This window comes from Bufo bufo, chromosome 3 (genome assembly GCF_905171765.1).
Source record: "Bufo bufo chromosome 3, aBufBuf1.1, whole genome shotgun sequence".
NCBI lineage: Eukaryota > Metazoa > Chordata > Amphibia > Anura > Bufonidae > Bufo > Bufo bufo.
The window spans coordinates 292940277-292962603 of record NC_053391.1 but is presented as its reverse complement, the minus strand read 5'-3'; the positions used below and the strand labels follow the sequence as shown (position 1 = coordinate 292962603).

The window sequence follows — 22327 nt, the reverse complement described above, 5'->3', positions numbered from 1 at the left end:
CCCCTCCATCCCTATTTTACTAAGCATTCTTTATTAAGAATGCTATTATTTTCCCTTATAACCATGTTATAAGGGAAAATATTGAAATCTACAGAATACCTAACCCAAACCCCAACTTCTGTAAAGAAGTCCGGGTTCGGGTGTGGGTACCAAACATGGCGATTTTTCTCACGCGCGTGCGAAGCTCATTAAGACGCTTTGCACTCGCGGGGAAAAATCGTGCATGTTCCGGCAACGCACCCGCATCTTTTCCCGCACTGCCCGTGTGAAACTAGCCTTACAGTGTTTATTGTGGCGATCAGTTCCGCCTAGGTCAGAATTGGACATGACCCTATTAAATGAATAAAGTCCGCCTCTTTATGCAACCAAACAGGAGTGAGAAATACCTGATGTGTAATATACAGTTGATGCCGATGGGCTGCATATATAGTAGAGGTAGTGCAAGCTTTTGGTGTAGTGGAAAATAATCAAAAAAGAGGTTGGCACAAATACTCTAGAATAATCTGGTAACTGGGCTCTCAGGGCATGTCTAAGCGAGTCTACTAGGAAATATCATAAGTGGACTAGAGAGAATCAAAAGTACACCAGACCTCCCCATAACAGATGGTGAATCTAATAAATCCCTCTGTTGGACCAGAACAGAGCTCTGGCAATAGAGGGTTATGCCTTAGAGGCCTGGAGGTCAGTGGGCCAGAGAAGCTGTACAGCATCTGTAAGTGCCTCCACGCTTGGTGAGCTACTACATGAACCAAAGTAGTAGAGCCATCTACAGTCGTGGCCAAAAGTTTTGAGAATGACACAAATATTAGTTTTCACAAAGTTTGCTGCTAAACTGCTTTTAGATCTTTGTTTCAGTTGTTTCTGTGATGTAGTGAAATATAATTACACGCACTTCATACGTTTCAAAGGCTATTATCGACAATTACATGACATTTATGCAAAGAGTCAGTATTTGCAGTGTTGGCCCTTCTTTTTCAGGACCTCTGCAATTTGACTGGGCATGCTCTCAATCAACTTCTGGGCCAATTCCGGACTGATAGCAACCCATTCTTTCATAATCACTTCTTGGAGTTTGTCAGAATTAGTGGGTTTTTATTTGTCCACCCGCCTCTGGAGGATTGACCACAAGTTCTCAATGGGATTAAGATCTGGGGAGTTTCCAGGCCATGGACCCAAAATGTCAATGTTTTGGTCCCTAAGCCATTTAGTTATCACTTTTGCCTTATGACACGGTGCTCCATCGTGCTGGAAAATGCATTTTTCTTCACCAAACTGTTGTTGGATTGTTGGAAGAAGTTGCTGTTGGAGGGTGTTTTGGTACCATTCTTTATTCATGGCTGTGTTTTTGGGCAAAATTGTGAGTGAGCCCACTCCCTTGGATGAGAAGCAACCCCACACATGAATGGTCTCAGGATGCTTTACTGTTGGCATGACACAGGACTGATGGTAGCGCTCACCTTTTCTTCTCCGGACAAGCCTTTTTCCAGAAGCCCCGGAAAGAGGCTTTATCAGAGAATATGACTTTGCCCCAGTCCTCAGCAGTCCATTCACCATACTTTCTGCAGAAGATCAATCTGTCCCTGATGTTTTTTTTGGAGAGAAGTGGCTTCTTTGCTGCCCTTCTTGACACCAGGCCATCTTCAAAAAGTCTTTGCCTCACTGTGCGTGCAGATGCGCTCACACCTGCCTGCTGCCATTCCTGAGCAAGCTCTGCACTGGTGGCACTCCGATTCCGCAGCTGAGTCCTCTTTAGGAGACGATCCTGGCGCTTGCTGGACTTTCTTGGACACCCTGAAGCCTTCTTAACAAGAATTGAACCTCTTTCCTTGAAGTTCTTGATAATCCTATAAATTGTTGATTGAGGTGCAATCTTAGTAGCCACAATATCCTTGCCTGTGAAGCCATTTTTATGCAACGCAATGATGGCTGCACGCGTTTCTTTGCAGGTCACCATGGTTAACAATGGAAGAACAATGATTTCAAGCATCACGCTCCTTTTAACATGTCAAGTCTGCCATTTTAACCCAATCAGCCTGACATAATGATCTCCAGCCTTGTGCTCGTCAACATTCTCACCTGAGTTAACAAGACGATTATTGAAATGATCTCAGCAGGTCCTTTAATGACAGCAATGAAATGCAGTGGATAGTTTTTTTTGGGATTAAGTAAATTTTCATGGCAAAGAAGGACTATGCAATTCATCTGATCACTCTTCATAACATTCTGGAGTATATGCAAATTGCTATTATAAAAACTTAAGCAGCAACTTTTCCAATTTCCAATATTTATGTACAAACCGGATTCCAAAAAAGTTGGGACACTAAACAAATTGTGAATAAAAACTGAATGCAATGATGTGGAGATGGCAAATGTCAATATTTTATTTGTAATAGAACGTAGATGACAGAGCAAACGTTTAATCCGAGTAAATGTATCATTTTAAAGGAAAAATATGTTGATTCCAATTTTCACGGTGTCAACAAATCCCAAAAAAGTTGGGACAAGTAGCTAAAGAGGCTAGAAAAAGTAAATTTAAGCATAACGAAGAGCTGGAAGACCAATTAACACTAATTAGGTCAATTGGCAACATGATTGGGTATAAAAAGAGCTTCTCAGAGTGGCAGTGTCTCTCAGAAGCCAAGATGGGTAGAGGATCACCAATTCCCACAATGTTGCGCAGAAAGATAGTGGAGCAATATCAGAAAGGTGTTACCCAGCGAAAAATTGCAAAGACTTTGCATCTATCATCATCAACTGTGCATAACATCATCCGAAGATTCAGAGAATCTGGAACAATCTCTGTGCGTAAGGGTCAAGGCCGTTAAAAACCATACTGGATGCCCGTGATCTCCAGGCCCTTAAACGACACTGCACCACAAACAGGAATGCTACTGTAAAGGAAATCACAGAATGGGCTCAGGAATACTTCCAGAAACCATTGTCAGTGAACACAATCCACCGTTCCATCCACCGTTGCCAGCTGAAACTACAGTGCAAAGAAGAAGCCATTTCTAAGCAAGATCCACAAGCTCAGGCGTTTTCACTGGGCCAGGGATCATTTAAAATGGAGTGTGGCAAAATGGAAAACTGTTCTGTGGTCAGACGAGTCACGATTCGAAGTTCTTTTTGGAAATCTGGGACGCCATGTCATCCGAACCAAAGAGGATAAGGACAACCCAAGTTGTTATCAACGCTCAGTTCAGAAGCCTGCATCTCTGATGGTATGGGGTTGCATGAGTGCGTGTGGCATGGGCAGCTTGCATGTCTGGAAAGGCACCATCAATGCAGAAAAATATATTCAGGTTCTAGAACAACATATGCTCCCATCCAGACGTCATCTCTTTCAGGGAAGACCCTGCATTTTTCAACAAGATAATGCCAGACCACATTCTGCATCAATCACAACATCATGGCTGCGTAGGAGAAGGATCCGGGTACTGAAATGGCCAGTCTGCAGTCCAGATCTTTCACCTATAGAGAACATTTGGCGCATCATAAAGAGGAAGGTGCAACAAAGAAGGCCCAAGACGATTGAACAGTTAGAGGCCTGTATTAGACAAGAATGGGAGAGCATTCCTATTTCTAAACTTGAGAAACTGGTCTCCTCGGTCCCCAGACGTCTGTTGAGTGTTGTAAGAAGAAGGGGAGATGCCACACAGTGGTGAAAATGGCCTTTTCCCAACTTTTTGGGGATTTGTTGACAACATGAAATTCTGATTCAACATATTTTCCCCTTAAAATGGTACATTTTCTCAGTTTAAACTTTTGTTCCGTGATTTATGTTCTATTCTGAATAAAATATTAGAAGTTGGCACCTCCACATCATTGCATTCAGTTTTTATTCACTATTTGTATAGTGTCCCAACTTTTTTGGAATCCGGTTTTAATTCTCAAATCTTTTGGCCACGACTGTAGGTTGTGGGGCCCCCCTTTATGACAGATCAATAAGCTAGAGCGACCCTCCCCGCCTTGTAGGAGACATTCATCTCCCAGTTCTACATTAGGGAGAATCGGGGCAACTATAGCTAAGCCGAGTAGCCTAATAATACAGAAAAAAGTGTGGATAAGCTAGGCCTCCCTGTGGCTTGGGGCATTGCTGCAGATCTAAATAGTTATACCTGGGTACGATACCATAGAAACAAAATAAGTAAATTGGCAATGGTGTGAAACCAAGACTTAGGTATAGTGCTACTGGTAACGGAAGCCCTGTTACTCAGATGGACTTATCATTACTATCAAGTGGGTAAATAACTGATTCGTCCCAATTAATATATAATCTAGAATACTCACCATATCCATTAATCAAACACATGGCCCTGTGCAAGGAGGGGCTAGAATCCCAGTGACAACATTGGCACTCTGCCAACCTGTCAACATTAGCATCATTAACATAGGCACGCTCCTCCTTCTCCAACACAGCCTAGGTTGTCTCCTCTGACTCCCTAGTACAGCGATTCACATGGGACACAGTGGATTTTAAGCAACTCCTTAAATATGCCTTAGCTGCATCACAGGTAGTTGGCGTAGGGTTCTGCAGGGGGTTAACATCAAAGAAGCCCCCCCCCCCCCCATTAAAATAAACTACTGGAACCACAGTGCTTAGATGTAAACTGAAATCAAAGGGTTAGGTCCTAGAGAGAGACACTATCCACGGTAGCTACTCTGTTTTGTAGCGGATGCAGATTACCGGAGGTCTAGAATGAAGGGACCCCCATTATTAAACCATAATGTTTTTAAAATGTGTTTTCTGAAACAGCATTCTCTTTTCTGCATGTCTGTAGTGTTTGTTCCTCTGCAGAGGCTGTAACATATGGCTTCAATTTTCTGAAATAAACTGTGTATGAGGGTATGTAATGCATATATCACTAAATGAAGCCCTATGTATATATCAGCAATTGATTTCACTACTATATTATAAAGGTTCCTATAGGTGTACTTAAAGGTTTTAAAAAAAATATCTGCATCAGCAAAAGTTTATTAGACAAACCATCTCTGTGTCCTTCTCTTTTGCAGCCTAGGGCCCCCATGCTATTTCTATGCAAATAACAACCTTGTGGTTTATATCTTATTATTTCCACTGGAGCTGCAGTGACATGACCTGAGATGTGTGTGAGGTGTTCCAAGAGAAGGGAAGTGAGCAGAGAGAGAGAAGAATAGAGACAGCGCTCAGTGAGGTGTAAAAAAAATATTGTCAGGAATGAAAGAAAAAATGTGCAGGGATAATATGTTTATTTCAGCCCCTTCAATCCCTCTCCACCTCCTCCTCCCTTTCCATGCTAGACAGCGCCTTTTAAAATTCATTGGACGTCAGGCGATCATGCACAATCCATATGCTTTCATTTTATCATTTGCATTTTATGCCTCCTGGCTCTTTATGTGCTGATAGTTGATGTGGCTACCATTCAGGTATTATCATTATTTCAATTTCAAGGGGATCAGCAGGTTCATCAGAAAAAAAAGGAAATAAAGGAGGTGCAAAAAAATAATAATATATATATATATGTTGTATTGGAGCCTACATTTTATTGAGGGTGTAGAAAAACACGCCTATAAAATACAATTTAAAATAATCCAAATTAAGACAATGAAAGAAGACAATCATCTATCAAGTATAATTCAGTGTAAGATTACACTAGGATCTAAGAAATAACAGCAATATACCGATGATACATGCATGAAAAAAAATGTGAAAAAGTGTCATTTGAATTTCTAGTAAAAAAGATCAACTTAAGAAGAATTGCATTATTCGGCCTCATGCACACGACCGTTTTTTTTAAGGTCTGCAAAAACGGGGTCCGTAGGTCCGTGATCCGTGACCGTTTTTTCGTCCGTGGGTCTTCCTTGATTTTTGGCGCCAAACGGATCCGTCCTAACTTACAATGCAAGTCAATAGGGACGGATCCGTTTGACGTTGATACAATATGGTGCAATTGCAAACGGATCCGTCCCCCATTGACTTTCAATGTAAAGTCAGGAGTCCCTATTATACCATCGGATCGGAGTTTTCTCCAATCCCATGGTATATTTTAACTTGAAGCGTCCCCATCACCATGGGAACGCCTCTATGTTAGAATATACAATCGGATTTGAGTTAGATCGTGAAACTCGTATCCAACAGTATATTCTAACACAGAGGCGTTCCCATAGTGATGGGGACGCTTCAAGTTAGAATATCCTACGAACTGTGTACATGACTGCCCCCTGCTGCCTGGCAGCACCCGATCTCTTACAGGGGGCTGTGATCCGCACAATTAACCCCTCAGGTGCCGGACCTGAGGGGTTAATTGTGCTTATCATAGCCCCCTGTAAGAGTTCAGGTGCTGCCAGGCAGAAGGGGGCACACCCCCTCCCTCCCCAGTTTTAAATTCATTGGTAGCCAGTGGGCCCTCCTCCCTCCCCTGTATTACTGTCCATTCATTGGTGGCCAGTGGGCCCCCCTCCCTCCCCTGTATTACTGTCCATTCATTGGTGGCCAGTGGGCCCCCCCTCTCTCCCTCCCCTAATTAAAATCACCCCCCATCATTGGTGGCCAGTGCGGTCTCCCCTCTTCCCCCCCTCCTAATTAAAGTCCCCCCCCTTCATTGGTGGCGCTCCTCCTACTGGTAAATGACAGGTCTGTGCGGCGCATTGCTTATAGCACAGACCTGTCACTTACCAGTAGGAGGAGCGCCCGGCCGGTCACAGACATCGCAGCTCGCAGGTAAGTATAATGCTTCTAAAAATTGCTAAGTAACCATGGCAACCAGGACTGCAGTAGCGTCCTGGTTGCCATGGTTACCGATCGGAGCCCCATCGATTAAACTGGGACTCCGATCAGAACTCTCCGCTGCCACCATTGATGGGGGAACATGATTTTAACTAGGGGGGGGGAGAGGTGAGGCCGCACGGGCCACCAATGATGGGGGATTCGGAACGTGATTTTAACTGGGGGGGGAGAGGTGATGCCGCACTGGCCACCAATGATGGGGGATTCGGAACGTGATTTTAACTATGAGAGGGGGAGAGGGAAGGCCGCACTGGCCACCAATGAATATAATATTGGGGAGGGAGGGGGTCTCCCCCCTCCTGCCTGGCAGCACCTGATCTCTTACAAAGGGCTATGATACGCACAATTAACCCTTTAGGTGCGGCACCTGAGGAGTTAATTGTGCGGATCACAGCCCCCTGTAAAAGTTGCCAATGGCCACGGATCACGGACGCGGATGCCAAACTTGTGTGCATCCGTGTTTTTTCACATACCCATTGACTTGAATAGGTCCGTGAACCGTTGTCCGTCAAAAAAATAGGACAGGTCCTATTTTTTTGACGGACAGTAAACACGGATCACGGCCGCGGATGTACAACGGTGCCTTTTCCGTGTTTTCAACGGATCCATTGAAAGTCAATGGGTCCGCAGAAAATCACGGAAAACGGAACAACGGCCACGGATGCACACAACAGTCGTGTGCATGAGGCCTTCTGCAAATGAGTTTTACAAGGCATCTGTCAGCAGGTTTGTACCTATGAAACTGACTGATCTGTTACATGTGTGCTTGACAGCTGAAGGCACCTGAGTTGGTCCCATGTTTACATGTGCCCGCATTGCTAAGAAAAAGTAATGTTTTAATATATGCAAATGAGCCTCTAGGAGCAATGGGGGCGTTCCCTTTACTCCTAGAAGCTCTGTTCTCTCTGCAACTGCCACACCCTCTCCACTTTTATTAAAAGGGACAGGTGTTTTGACATTTTCACTGCCTGGCCCTGTCAAAGTGCAAAGGGCATGGTAGTTTCAGAGACAGCAGAGTCTCTAGGTGTAATGGCAACACCCCTGTTGCTCCTAAAGGCTCAAAAGCATTCACTTGCGCGTTTACTTGCCTAAAACACTATCACAAAAGCTGTTACGTTGAAGCTAATGTAAAGACCAAACCTTATTACATATACAGAATGAATATCACTAAGGCTACTTTCATACTTGTTATTAATTCCGGTATTGAGATCCGGCAGAGGATCTCAATACTGTAATTAAACTGATCGGTTTTGATTTTGCACATCAGGATGCATCCGTTCCGTTAGGATGCAGTTGTACGAAAAACAAAACGGGATAAAAAAAAGCATTCGGCATTAAATACATTGAAAGTCGATGGGTGATGGAACCATTTTTTTTTAGTCTCCAAAAAAGGGATCCATCACCATTGATTTACATTGTTTTCAGTGCTGGATTAATTTTTTTTACGTTTTTATGGCCGGACACAAAACCGCAGCTTGCGGAATGCTTCTGGAAGGGAAGACATCCTGATGAAGCCTGAAGGGATCTCTTTTCAGTCAGAATGCAAAAGAACTAAGCAGAAATGTTTTTTTTCCAGTACTGAGATCTGACGGATTTCAATACCGGAAAACAAAAACGCAAGTGCAAAGTAGCCTAAGATGTTTTCAGACAACCAGTCCGGTAAATATAATGATGACCTAACAGATCAGCAGTTACAGAGAGCTGCCGCGCTCACCACAACTCTCAGTGTGTACTGTACTGTACGTTTTTCACATACCCATTGACTTGAATAGGTCCGTGAACCGTTGTCCGTCAAAAAAATAGGACAGGTCCTATTTTTTTGACGGACAGGAAACACGGATCACGGCCGCGGATGTACAACGGTGCATTTTCCGTGTTTTCAACGGATCCATTGAAAGTCAATGGGTCCGCAGAAAATCACGGAAAACGGAACAACGGCCACGGATGCACACAACGGTCGTGTGCATGAGGCCTTCTGCAAATGAGTTTGACGTACAGTGACTATGCTTGGTATTGCAGCTCAGCCCCAAGTCACTTCAAGAAGCAGGACTATGTGACCGATGTACTGTGATGTTACAGAGCGCTGATCCTTTCTCACAGCTGATCTAATAACCAGAGGATAGGTCTTCAATATAAATTACAGGATAACCTCTTTAAATAATAGTATTCCCCATAATTAGAAAATCCTGTAGCATAATTCATTCGAGATATGCCTTGTAAAACTCCTCAGTTATCTGTACTATAACCTAATGACTAAATTTCCAACAAGTGTTAACAGATGATGATTTGTCTCTACACTGTCCAATCATTGCTGCCAGTGGCAGATTGTACAGGATCATGCTTCTTTCACAAGGGAAATAGTAACATACAGTTGCCAATTTATTTATACATTTTCAGGATGATTAAAAGGAACGGCACAACACTGGGTAAGAAAATATGCCCCAAAATTGTTATTAACCCCTTCAAGCGACAGACAGTTTGGACCAAATGCAGGAGCCCCATTTTTCAAATCTGACATGTGTCACTTTATGTGGTAATAACTTTGGAACGCTTATACTTATCCAGGCCATTCAGAGACTATTTTCTCGTGACACAACATACTTCATTTTAGTGGTGAATTTGAGTTGATACATTTTACCTTTATGCATAAAAAAAAAAAAAATTCTATTTTAAAAATTAGAATTTCTTTGCTTTTAAGACAGATAGTGATACTTCATAAAATAGTTACACTCTACATTCCCTATTTGTCTCCTTTGTGTTGAAATCATTTTGTAATTGTCATTTTATTTTTTTAGGAAGTTAGAAGGCTTAGAAGAACATTTAAAAAATTTTAAGAAATATTCCAAAACCCACTTTTTTAAGGGCCATTTCAGTAGAAACCACCCATAAATGACCACATTTTAGAAATTACACCCTTCAAGTTATTCAAAACTTCTATAATACATAGTAATACCTCCAAAAATAGTTATTACTTTACATTCCCCATATGTCTACTTCATGTTTGGATCATATTGGGAATGATATTTTATTTTTTGGCGATGTTACAAGGCTTAGAAGCAAATCTTGAAATTTTTCAGAAATTTTCAAAAACCCAATTTTTAGGTACCAGTTCAGGTCTGAAGTCACTATGTGAGGCTTACATAATAGAAACCACCCAAAAATTACACCCCTCAAGGTATTCAAAACTGATTTTTACAAACTTTGTTAACCCTTTAGGTGTTGCACAGGAGTTATTGGCAAATGGGGATGAAATTTGAGAATTTAAATTTTTGGGCAAATTTTCCATTTTAATCCATTTTTACCAGTAACAAAGCAAGGGTTAACAGCCAAACAAAATGCTATATTTATTGCCCGATTCTGTAGTTTGCAGAAACACCCCATATGTGGCCGTAAACTACTGTACAGGCACATAGTAGGGCGTAGAGGGAAAGGTGCACCGTATGGTTTTTGGAAGGCAGATTTTGTTGGACTGGTTTATTTACACCATGTCCCATTTGAAGCCCCCCTGATGCACCCCTAGAGTAGAAACTCCATAAAAGTGACCCCATCTAAGAAACTACACACCTCAAGGTATTCAAAACTGATTTTACAAACTTTGTTAACCCTTTAGGTGTTGCACAAGAGTTATTGGCAAATGGAGATGGAAAATTTGACAAAAAATTGAAATTCTCATAAAAGTGACCCCATTTTGGAAACTACGGGATAAGGTGGCAGTTTTGTTACATTTAGACTTTGTTACAGTCTATATTACATTTTTGTGAGGCAAGGTTACCAGAAATAGAAATTCTGAAATTTTATCTCCATTTGCCAATAACTCTTGCGGAACACCTAAAGGGTTAACGACGTTTGTAAAATCAGTTTTGAATACCTTGAGGGGTGTAGTTTCTTAGATGGGGTCGCTTTTTGGAGTTTTTACTCTAGGTGTGCATCAGGGGGGCTTCAAATGGGACATGGTGCCCAAAAAAAAAAAAGCCCATCAAAATCTGCCTTCCAGAAACCATACGGCGTTCCTTTCCTCCTGCGCCCTGCCGTTTGGTCATACAGCAGTTTACGACCACATACAGTTGCAAGAAAAAGTATGTGAACCCTTTGGAATGATATGGATTTCTGCACAAATTGGTCATAAAATGTGATCTGATCTTCATCTAAGTCAAAACAATAGACAATCACAGTCTGCTTAAACTAATAATACACAAAGAATTAAATGTTACCATGTTTTTATTGAACACACCATGTAAACATTTACAGTGCAGGTGGAAAAAGTAAGTGAACCCCTAGACTAATGACATCTCCAAGAGCTAATTGGAGTAAGTTGTCAGCCAACTGGAGTCCAATCAATGAAATGAGATTGGAGGTGTTGGTTACAGCTGCCCTGCCCTATATAAAACACACACCAGTTCTGGGTTTACTTTTCACAAGAAGCATTGCCTGATGTGAATGATGCCTCGCACAAAAGAGCTCTCAGAAGACCTACCATTAAGAATTGTTGACTTGCATAAAGCTGGAAAGGGTTATAAAAGTATCTCCAAAAGCCTTGCTGTTCATCAGTCGACAGTAAGACAAATTGTCTATAAATGGAGAAAGTTCAGCACTGCTGCTACTCTCCCTAGGAGTGGCCGTCCTGTAAAGATGAATGCAAGAGCACAGCGCAGACTGCTCAATGAGGTGAAGAAGAATCCTAGAGTGTCAGCTAAATACTTTCAAAAATCTCTGGCATATGCTAACATCCCTGTTAGTGAATCTACAATACGTAAAACACTAAACAAGAATGAATTTCATGGGAGGATACCACAGAGGAAGCCACTGCTGTACAAAAAAAACATTTCTGCACATTTACAGTTTGCACAAGAGCACCTAGATGTTCCACAGCAGTACTGGCAAAATATTCTGTGGACAGATGAAACCAAAGATGTGTGGAGAAAAAGAGGCACAGCACACAACATCAAAACCTTATCCCAACTGTAAAGTATGGTGGTGGGGGCATCATGATTTGGGGCTGCTTTGCTGCGTCAGGGTCTGGAGGGATTGCGATCATCGAAGGAAAAATGAATTCCCAAGTTTATCAAGACATTTTGCAGGAGGACTTAAGGCCATCTGTCCACCAGCTGAAGCTCAACAGAAGATGGGTGTTGCAACAGGACAACGATCCAAATCATAGAAGTAAATCATCAACAGAATGGCTTAAACAGAAGAAAATACGCCTTCTGGAGTGGCCCAGTCAGAGTTCTGACCTCAACCCGATTGAGATGCTGTGGCATGACCTCAAGAAAGCGATTCACACCAGACATTCCAAGAATATTGCTGAACTGAAACAGTTCTGTAAAGAGGAATGGTCAAGAATTACTCCTGACCATTGTGCACATCTGATCTGCAACTACAGGAAACGTTTGGTTGAAGTTATTGCTGCCAAAGTAGGTTCAACCAATTATTAAATCCAAGGGTGCATATACTTTTTCCACCTGCACTGTGAATGTTTACATGGTGTGTTCAATAAAAACGGTAATGGTAACATTTCATTCTTTGTGTGTTATTAGTTTAACTGATTGTCTATTGTTGTGACTTAGATGAAGATCAGATCACATTTTATGACCAATTTGTGCAGAAATCCATATAATTCCAAAGGGTTCACATACTTTTTCTTGCAACCTTGCTTTTTTATTGGAAAAAAACGGATTAAAATAGAAAATTTACTAAAAAATTGCTTTTTTTTATAGAGCAGATTCTTACGGACGCGGCGATACCTAATATGTCAACTTTTTTTATTTATTTATGTTTTACACTATATTATCTTTTTATAAACAAACAAAAAAAAACATTTTAGTTTCTCCGTAGTCTAAGAGTCATATTTTTTTAAGTTTTTAGCCGATTATCTTATGTAGGGGCTCGTTTTTTGCGGGATGAGAGGACGGTTTTATTGGCACTATTTTGGGGGGCATATGACTCTTTGATCGCTTGCTATTACAATTTTTGTGATGTAAGGTGATAAAAAAAAACTTTTTTTTGCACCGTGTTCATCTGAGGGGTTGGGGCGGTATTTTTATAGAGCAGATTATTATGGACACGGCGATACCCAATATGTCTAAAAAAAAAAAAATTGTTTTAGTTTCTCAAGTCTCAGAACCAGTTTTTTATCCGATTGTCAGTGGCTAAATTGGGATATAAATTTAGTACTCCATGGAAGTGTGGTACTCCCTGAAGCAACCAATAATGCAGAGGCCCGAATGATAGGGGCACGTGTCACATTGAGTAGTGGTGTCCTTCCATATCTCCCTCCTGTGACACACTCTGCAGTTTTTTGGGGTCCGTCCCTTCTTTCCAGTATGGGGGACCACACCTGGAAAGTGTTGGCCAGGGACGATCCGGGCGCCTACAGTTCAGGAGGTACTCCGGCTAGCTTTTTCCTGGTCAGAAAAGATCAGGGCCTTGAGGACTGCCTCATAGAACTGAAGGAATGTCCCTGTGTTGCCAGTGCTCCGGGACAGCACAAAAGAGTTGTACAAGGCAAACTGTACCAAGTAGACAGCAACTTTTTTGTACCATGCCCGGGTTTTGCGCATGGCGTTATATGGCTTGAGGACTTGATCAGATAGATCAACTCCTCCCATATACTGATTGTAGTCGACGATACAATCGGGCTTGAGGACCGTTGCCGCGGTACCTCGCACAGGGACAGGGGTGATACAGTTACCATGAATTGTGGACAGTACAAGGACATCCCTCTTGTCCTTATATCTGACCAACAACAGGTTTTCCAGTGGTAAGGGCACGGGTCTCACCCCTGGGGATAAGGTTCCATGGAGGGGGTAGGTAAGGAGGCCGCGTTGATTTTTCCACACGGTCCCACAAGCGGACGTGGATCTGGCGGTGAGGGACTGGAACAAGAAGATACTAGTATAAAAGTTATCCACGTACAGGTGGTAATCCTTATCTAGCAGTGGGTGCATAAGGTCTCACACAAGTTTCCCGCTAACACCCAGAGTGGGGGGACATTCTGGGGGTTCAATACGCGAATCTCGCCCATTTGTACACACGAACCTTGTAAGTGTACCCTGAGGTACTCTCACAAAGTTTGTACAGCTTCACGCCATACCTCGCCCGCTTAGAGGGAACATACTGGCGGAAAAGGAGTCTCCCCTTGAACGCAATAAGAGACTCATCAACCGCGACCTCCCTTCCAGGTACATAGGCCTGTACAAATTTGGCCCCAAAGTGATGGATGACTGGCCTGATTTTGTACAGGAGGTCATAGGCAGGATTACCTTGGGGGGGGGGGGACATGCTGCATTATTTGAATAATGCAGGCATTTCCGGATGGCCTCAAACCGGGAGCGTGTCATGGCCGTACTGTAAAGTGGGGCCTGGTAGAGGATGTCCCCACTCCAGTAATGCCTGACACTAGGTTTCTTGACTAGGCCCATATGCAGCACGAGGCCCCAAAATGTCCTCATCTCAGCTGCACTGACCGGGGTCCAGCCAAAAAGGAGCCCGGGTGTTAAGCAACAAACTGTTGGGCGTACAGGTTTGTTTGCTCCACCATTAGATTTACAAAGTGGTCACTGAAAAAAAAAGACTAAAGTAGTCGTAGTAGTCTGGATTCCCGATTGGCCTACAAACTCAGGAATCACGGGGCCAAAATGCTCTGGGGTATACCAAACAAGTTTACCGGCAGGGGGCTCCGGTGGTGGGCCAGAAAACTAGGGTGGGCCACAGGGTCCCTAGCATGGCGGTCCCCTTGCTCCGCTGCCTTGGGGGCTCATTATCCTCCCTAGATGATGAGGAGGACGCGGATGACAAAAGGAAAGTGGGGTCATCCTCGTCCTCACTGGGACTCTCGGACTCGGGAGGCAAGCTGGGCGTATGCCTCCTCGGCCAAGAACATCCGGCGGGCAATAGAAGAGTGTGTGTGTGCTTGCGTGTTAAACTTTATTTGGTGTGCGTGTGTGTTGGAGCACGGGTGTTCGCGAACTCACCCTAAACCTAACAGACAAAAAAAAAAAAGGGCCAAAAATGTAAAAATACATTTCTAAAAATTCTAAATCGCTGATTAACCGTCCGAAGTTGATCAGCGGTGGGGTGTGCGATGCGCTAACAGTGGCCGGATGCTAAGAGTGCCGGCCACAGTCAGCGTACGCACACAAAAAAACAAAAAACTGTTTGCGCCCCAAAGAAGTTGTGGGGGGGGGGGCAGGGGGGGGCAAGCTGCAGCACCCCTGGGGGGTCTAGGGTCACAGGACCCCCCGGCGCATTTAGCTAAGGTGCCTGCTCAATGATTTGAGCAGGCACCGGGTTCCTATCACCGCCCACCGAGCGGCGGTCATCGGAAATACATAGGACGTACCGGTACGCCCTGTGTCCTTAAGGATCGGTACGCCCTATGTCCGGAACAGGTTAAATCCAATTACCTGTAACACAGCAAGGGTTAACAGTCAAAGAAACCTCAATATTTATTACCCCGATTCTGCAGTTTACAGAAACACCCCATATGTGGTCGTAAACTGCTTTATGGGCACACGGCGGGGTGAAGAGGGGGGCAGATTTTGCTGGAATGGTTATCAGGTGCCATGTCACATTTGAAGAGACCCTGATGTACCCCTAGAAAGAAAACCCCCAAAAGTGACCCAATTTTGGAAACTACACCCCTCAAGGAATAAATTTAGTGGTGAAGTGAATGCTTTGACCCAACAAGCATTTCATAGAATTTAAAAACACATGGCTGTGAAAATGAAAAATGAACCTTATTTCCAATATAATGTTACTTTAGCCCCAAATTTTTCATTTTCGCAAGGGGTAACAGGAGAAAATACACAACAAAATTTGTTATGCATTTTTTCCTGAATATGGCAACACCTCATACGTGGTCATAAACTGCTGTTTGGGGGCACGGCAGCAATCAGAAGGGTAAAAGCGGCATCAGGATTTTCTAACATGTCATTTGCTGATAATTAGTTTAGGAACCATGACATTTGTATTTTTTCCACCAATGTAGCTGTTTAGGGGCTTGTTTTTTGTGGGATGGGCTATAGTTTTTATTGGTATAATTTTGATCACTTTTTATACAATTTTTGTGTGGAGGTGAAGTGGTCAAAAATGGCAATTCTGTTAGTTTTTTTTTTTTTATGGGGTTCCTCTTGAAGCAAATATTATATGATTATTTTATTCTGTGGTTTGATACGGTTATGGCAATACCAAATTTATGTCGTTTTATGCTTTACTACGTTTTCTGCAATAAAATCACTTTTGTGATAAAAAAATAAATGATATTTTGCATCGCCATATACTAAAGTCCATAACCATTTATATTTTTTCACTAATGTAGCTGTCTGGGGGCTTGTTTTTTGCAGGAAGGGCTGAAGTTTTTATTGGTATCATTTTGGGGTACATAGGTCTTTTTGATCACTTTTTATAAAAAAAAATTGTGGACATAAGATGACAAAAACTGCAATTCCATAATTTTTTTACAGCCTTCACCACGCAGGATTAGTAATATGATACTTTTATAGATCAGGTTCAATTATGTGTAGTTTTTTTATTCATTTAATTTTTTTAATGACATTAATGAACGGATATGTGAAAAGCCAAATTTTATTTTATTTAAATTTTTTATTTTTTTATCAAGACCATCTATGGGGTTAAACGGCCGAGATCGGTGCCAGCACCGATTTCGGCTGTAGAAGCAGTGTGTTAGCTGTAAGTTACAGCAGACACTCTCTGCTAATGGCAGTAGCTCCGTTCCTGAGCTGCTGCCATCAGAGCCGGCAAAAAGGACATTGCAGAAGGGGGCATCTGGGGGACAATGGGGCAATGGCCGCATGTGGGGGGCACTTACATTTATCAGAGGCACCGGGACCTGGTGGCAGTCATGCCTGATTTCAGGTTGTAATCTCCAGCGTGGAGATCACAGCCTGAAACCGGCATTTTTCTCAATAAAACGCTCCGATTGGTTAATCTGCAGAGACTAACCAATCGGAGCGCTTGCCGGCAAGGGACCACTCTGATTGGTCCCTTGCCGGCTTCCTGGTGTCTCTGCTCTCCGGGAGAGCGGAGACTCCGGGGCTGTGACAATTTATAGCCTTCATCCACCCCCTCCACATAAGAGGTAAGGCCAGACAGAAATGTCTTACAGCCTTGGACATTGGATCTCCTTCAGATCGGCTTATAATGGAGTCAAAGGAAAAATGTGTTCACTTAATTATGACGTGTTATGCTGTATTGGAGATTGTAGCCTATTTAGTGTCCAGTGTAAAAAGCTGAACTGTCTAGAGTGGAAATCAATAGACACTGACAATACATGGAATATGTTTTTTTTTTTCCTTGACCAATACCATATATGAAAAGGTTACTCAGCTTTTTAAATACCTCTACTGTAGTCTGTAAGATGTTGATTTGAAGGTGGGCATGTGTTATCCATTATATGGTTACAAAAAAATCATACTGTTCTTGACAACATTATTACCTCTCTAATCTCTAACTGCTGCTCTCCTCAGGCCCTACCTAGTGCTGCCAACAGTTTAGAGTGGTCAAAAGCGCCGACAGATTCCCTGTAACCAAAAATACAGCAACCACCATTCCTTGTTAGCATTTTACAAGACAATATTTTTTTTTTTTGTGACAAATTTTTCAACACAAATAACATGATATCTTTATTCTCTGGGTCAGTACGATTACAGTGTTATCAAATACATATCGTTTTTTATTTTATGTTTTACTACTTCTGTGCTGCAAAAAAAAAAAATAAAAGAAGAAAATGTTTTTGCATCACCACATCCCAAGATCCATAACTTTATTTTTCTTTCTATGGAGTTGTGTGAGGGCTTGATTTTTGTGGGATGACTTGTAGTTTTTATTGGTATAATTTTGGAGTAAATAATATTTTCTGATCCCTTGTTATTAAAGGGGTTATCCGACCCCTGAAATGAGTCACCTGCAAAGCTAGGGAGGCTTGTCCCTATCACTGCATGCCATTGGCTAACCCCCTCCCCCAACAACAGCAGATGTTTTCATACGCACATGGGGAGAAGCGGTGGCGTCCGTGGACAAACCAGGAGCGGCGCTGATGCTAGGGAGCCAGGGAAGTACATTGTGTGTGAGGGGCTCGGGTATATGGGGGGGCATTTCAGGGATCGGATAACCCATTTAACTTTTTTTCAGTAGTGACTATTCATTTCTATGTGGCCTGCGTTGCGTGAAAAACGCAGAATATAGAACATACTGCAATTTTTACGCAACGCACAAGTAATGCGTGAAAATCACCGCTCATCTGCACAGCCCCATTAAAGTGAATGGGTCCGAATTCAGTGTGGGTGCAAATTCGTTCACTTCACGCATTGCACACGCGCTGAAAATTTCGCCCGTGTGAAAGGGGCCTTACTCCTTTGATGTCAGTGCTATACTGACATTAGCCAGCCGGCTCCGAAAGAGAGGCGCAGCCTACAGGACAACACTCAAGTCAGGCTTGGGGCTTACATCAGGTCCCAGTCTGCCTACACACATATTGGCACCTCACAATATGTCCGCTCCGTCTGTCACTGCTTACATGCAGTGAGTGCCATTGCCCGCAGCATGTTAAGGGGTAAACAGCCCGGAATGAACTCTGGGCTGTTAAAGCAGGAACGCAGCTCTCATGTGAAAGCTGAGCCCATGCAGTGCTTAGACTGGGCCCTGAAAAGGCGGTGGCCCAGCCTATGGCTCCTTAGGGACCGGCATCGGTGTGATCACTAAGGGGATAATAACTAAAAATATGAAATTTATTTTTAATTGACATTTATTTACTTTTGAATAGTGTTATCAATTATGGAATTCTTATCTTCATACTCACTTGCATTCTGACGCTGTGGTCCCACAAACCAGTAGTAAAATGCATTGAGAGGACCCCTCTTTGAGTCCTCTCCATTATGTGCGAGTTTGAGAGTCCTCTCACTGCATTTCACTGCTGGTTTGCGGGAGCACAGTCGTGGAATGCAATTCAATACGAAGATATAAATTACATAAGTGGACTTGGCGTCACGCCATACACCGCTTACTCTAGTTTGAAGGGTGTTTAGAAGCTGACAGATTCCCTTTAAACATTGATGTCACATCAATTGTTCTCTATCATTCTTGAAAATGCCTCACAATGGACCAACAATCAAGTTTTAATACCGTAAATTAAAAATTAAATTACACAAGAAAGTCATCACAAAATCTAGGCTACATGTATATTTTTGACAAAAGGTATTTTATATGATACAGAGACAAAAAGCAACATTATATCGACAATAATACTTACTTTGTTTAATGCTCCAGCACCAGTCAAAATAATATGCGAGTTTTCAACCTGAATTGTTCGTTGGCCCAATCTCACCAAATAAGCTCCGATACCAATTGCTCTGCAGGTAACCTGGAAGAAAAAAATAAAATAAAAATAAAAATCAAACATAACATCATAAAAAAGATCAAGACACTTAAGTTTGAGAATTTGGTACATATGCAATGAGGTTTGGGACCCATATTGTGACCAAAATATACAAATAGGCAAATTGGCTTTTTTACTAAACTGACCCTTGTGTACGTTGTGGTTTGACGTTGATTGCATGTATGGCTGCCACCAACTTCCCAGGGAGCCACACAACTAGCACTGCGCTTTGAAACCCTGTGAGAAAAGTGCATTGCAAATGTTTGTCAGTCATTATGGATAGGGTTCATACCTGAAAACTAAAAATTCTGTGTTTCTCACCCAGTTTTCAGGTTCAATTCTCTTTGCACAGTGATGTTTATCTGCTCACACACAAGTCGCTCTGTACCTCAGAGCAAAACAAAGATCTCTATGGCAGTTAGCTTTTTATCAAAACACTGAAATGTACCTGGTACCTACCTCAGGTAGACAATATCAGGGTTTGAGTATAGGAATAACCTTTCCACACCTGGCTCTCAGTCACTCTTAGACCCGAACTCCAGTAAAAACACAGTAAAAACAAACACAGTAAAAGTATCACTGCTCATAAACTCCCACAGTACTTACTATGTCTCTCTCTCGCTATATATATATATATATATATATATATATATATATATATATAATCGAATAGAAAGCAGGACTGCACTCCAATATGTGATGAAAAAATCAAAGCAGTTTATTCACCCATGTTAGGCAAAGTTTGCGACGTTTCAGCTCTTGCGAGCCTTTCTCAAGCCTTGAGAAAGGCTCGCAAGAGCTGAAACGTCGCAAACTTTGCCTAACATGGGTGAATAAACTGCTTTGATTTTTTCATCACATATTGGAGTGCAGTCCTGCTTTCTATTCGATTATACTATTGGGGATTGCCGTTGCCCCCCTTTTGGACATTGCACCCACTTGTCAGGTTGGTGCTCCCGTTGGACTTTCTTTTTTTATATATATATTCATCTATTTCATTAAATGTTTCTGTGTCGTTAAAAGATATCCACAGTATACCCCATAACAGTGACCTCTACAGCATCCTGCCCCTTAACAGTAAACTCCACTGCCCCTCACTCCTTAACACCGACCCCCCCCCCCCCACAGTGCCCCGGCTCCTTACAATGGGACATCTACAGCAGCCCGTCCCCTAACTTTGAGCTTCACAGCAGCCCACCACTTTAACCTCTTGGGGACACATGACGTACTTCATGATGTCCTGGTACTTAAGGACACATGATGTACTGGTACGTCATGTGTAATTCCGATCACCACAGCGCGGGGGGGGGGGGGGGGGCGGCGGTGATCGGAACTGGGTGCCTGCTGAAATCAATCTGTGTGACCCTAGACCCCCCAGGGGTGCTGCAGCTTGCCCCCATGCCCCCCCCCCCCGACACACACACATTTTTGAGGGCGCTATATATTTTTTTTATGCGTACGCTGACTGTGGCAGGCACTCTTAGCGTCCGGCCACTGTTAGCACATCACAAACCCCACCGCTGATCAGAGAGTTTGAATTTTTATTAAAATTTTTTCACATTTTTGGGCCTTTTTTTTTTTGGGTTAGTTTTAAGGATAAGTACGCGAACACCCGTGCCCCCACACACACTAAATAAAGATTTCCACGCACGCACACACACACTCCACTATGGCCCGCTGGATGTTCTCAGCCGAGGAGGCAAACGCCCAGCTTGCCTCCGACTCCGAGAGCCCCAGTGAGGACGAGGATGATCCCACTTTCCTTTTGTCATCTGCGTCCTCCTCCTCATCTAGCGGAGACGCTGCCAGGCAGAGCAAATGGACCGCCATGCTAGGGACCCTGTGGCCCACACTAGTACGATAAGCTCTGGGGCTCGTACTAGTTTCCGGCCCACCAGTTAAGTCCACCGGAGCCCCCTACCAGTGAACTTGCATGGTGTACCCCAGAGAATTTTGAGCCTGTGATTCCTGATTTTGTTGGCCAAGCAGGAATCCAGATTCCCACAGTGGGCTTCACTGAATATGACTATTTTAGTCCTATTTTCAGTGACCACTTTGTGAAACTGATGGTGGAGCAAACAAACGTGTTCCCCCAACAGTTCATTGCTCAACACCCGGGCTCCTTTTTGGCTAGGGCCGAAGGCATTACTGGAGTGGGGACGTCCTCTACCAGACCCCACTTTACAGTACGGCCATGACACGTACCCTGTTTGAGGCCATCCAGGGGGGGGCCGAGCCTGACCGTGCATGGACACAGTGGTGTGAGACGAGAGCTCCCGCACAACAGGCGAAATAAACTGACGTTCTCATCCAGCAAAAATGGTCAAATACGGCAAAGATAAGAGGTTGGAGTCTCCGGGCATACCCCAGGCTCAAAAGAAATCTTCTGACATTCACAAATACCTCCAAACCAGAGTTCCGAGTATGCAGCCCAGGCCTCCCAAAATGGCACCCGAAGATCCAGCGGCTCAAGACAGCGAGGAGGACGCAGACCAACTTAGCTGCACCGCAAGCGATCACGGGGAGCTTGAGCTGACATCTTCCTCCAAAGCTTTCTTCAGAGCAACCATAGCCCAGGCACTCTGTCCAGTACTATCTGATCTCTCTGAAATCAAGTCGGACATGAAACACATTGGAACGAGAGTAGAGGCATTGTAAACCACGTACTTCGCCATTATGGAACATGCAGCTGCACTGGAGACATGCACAGCCGACCACTTAGCGCACATTAATAAAGCGCTCGTCTTAATAGAAGACCAAGAGAACAGGATTAGGCGGCGAAACATACGCATAAAAGGTAGAAGCAGCTCATACTGTTATTATTGAAAGGATCCATTGATCCCTAAAACCACGACCACCGCCATTGGAACCACCCCGAGATGTGATTGCGGTATACTGTCGTATGTAGACAGTGCTAACATATTAAGAGGAGCAAAAGAAAAAGCTCCTATACTCTACTCCAGAGTGGAACTTGCCTTCTACCAAGATGTCACCCCATCAATTCTTGCAAAAAGAAGGACACTAAAACCCCTTCTGGAAAAGCTGAGGCAGAGAAATAACATCTACTCCTGGCTGTATCCCTTCGGCCTATCAATCTTATACAACGGCCGCAGAATTCGCATACATACACCGGAAGACCATTCTAACTCATGGGCTCTACTCAACTTGGA

The 22327-nt window shown here is 43.2% G+C and overlaps 1 protein-coding gene across 1 annotated transcript in view; it reads right to left on the bottom strand.

The window, feature by feature from the left end:
- Nucleotides 1-22327, bottom strand: part of ACACA (acetyl-CoA carboxylase alpha) — a 993014-nt gene that overhangs the window by 262100 nt on the left and 708587 nt on the right. The window contains exon 44 of the mRNA XM_040424192.1: nt 19032-19142. Coding sequence (XP_040280126.1) covers nt 19032-19142 — 111 coding nt within the window. The remainder of the gene's footprint in view (nt 1-19031; nt 19143-22327) is intronic.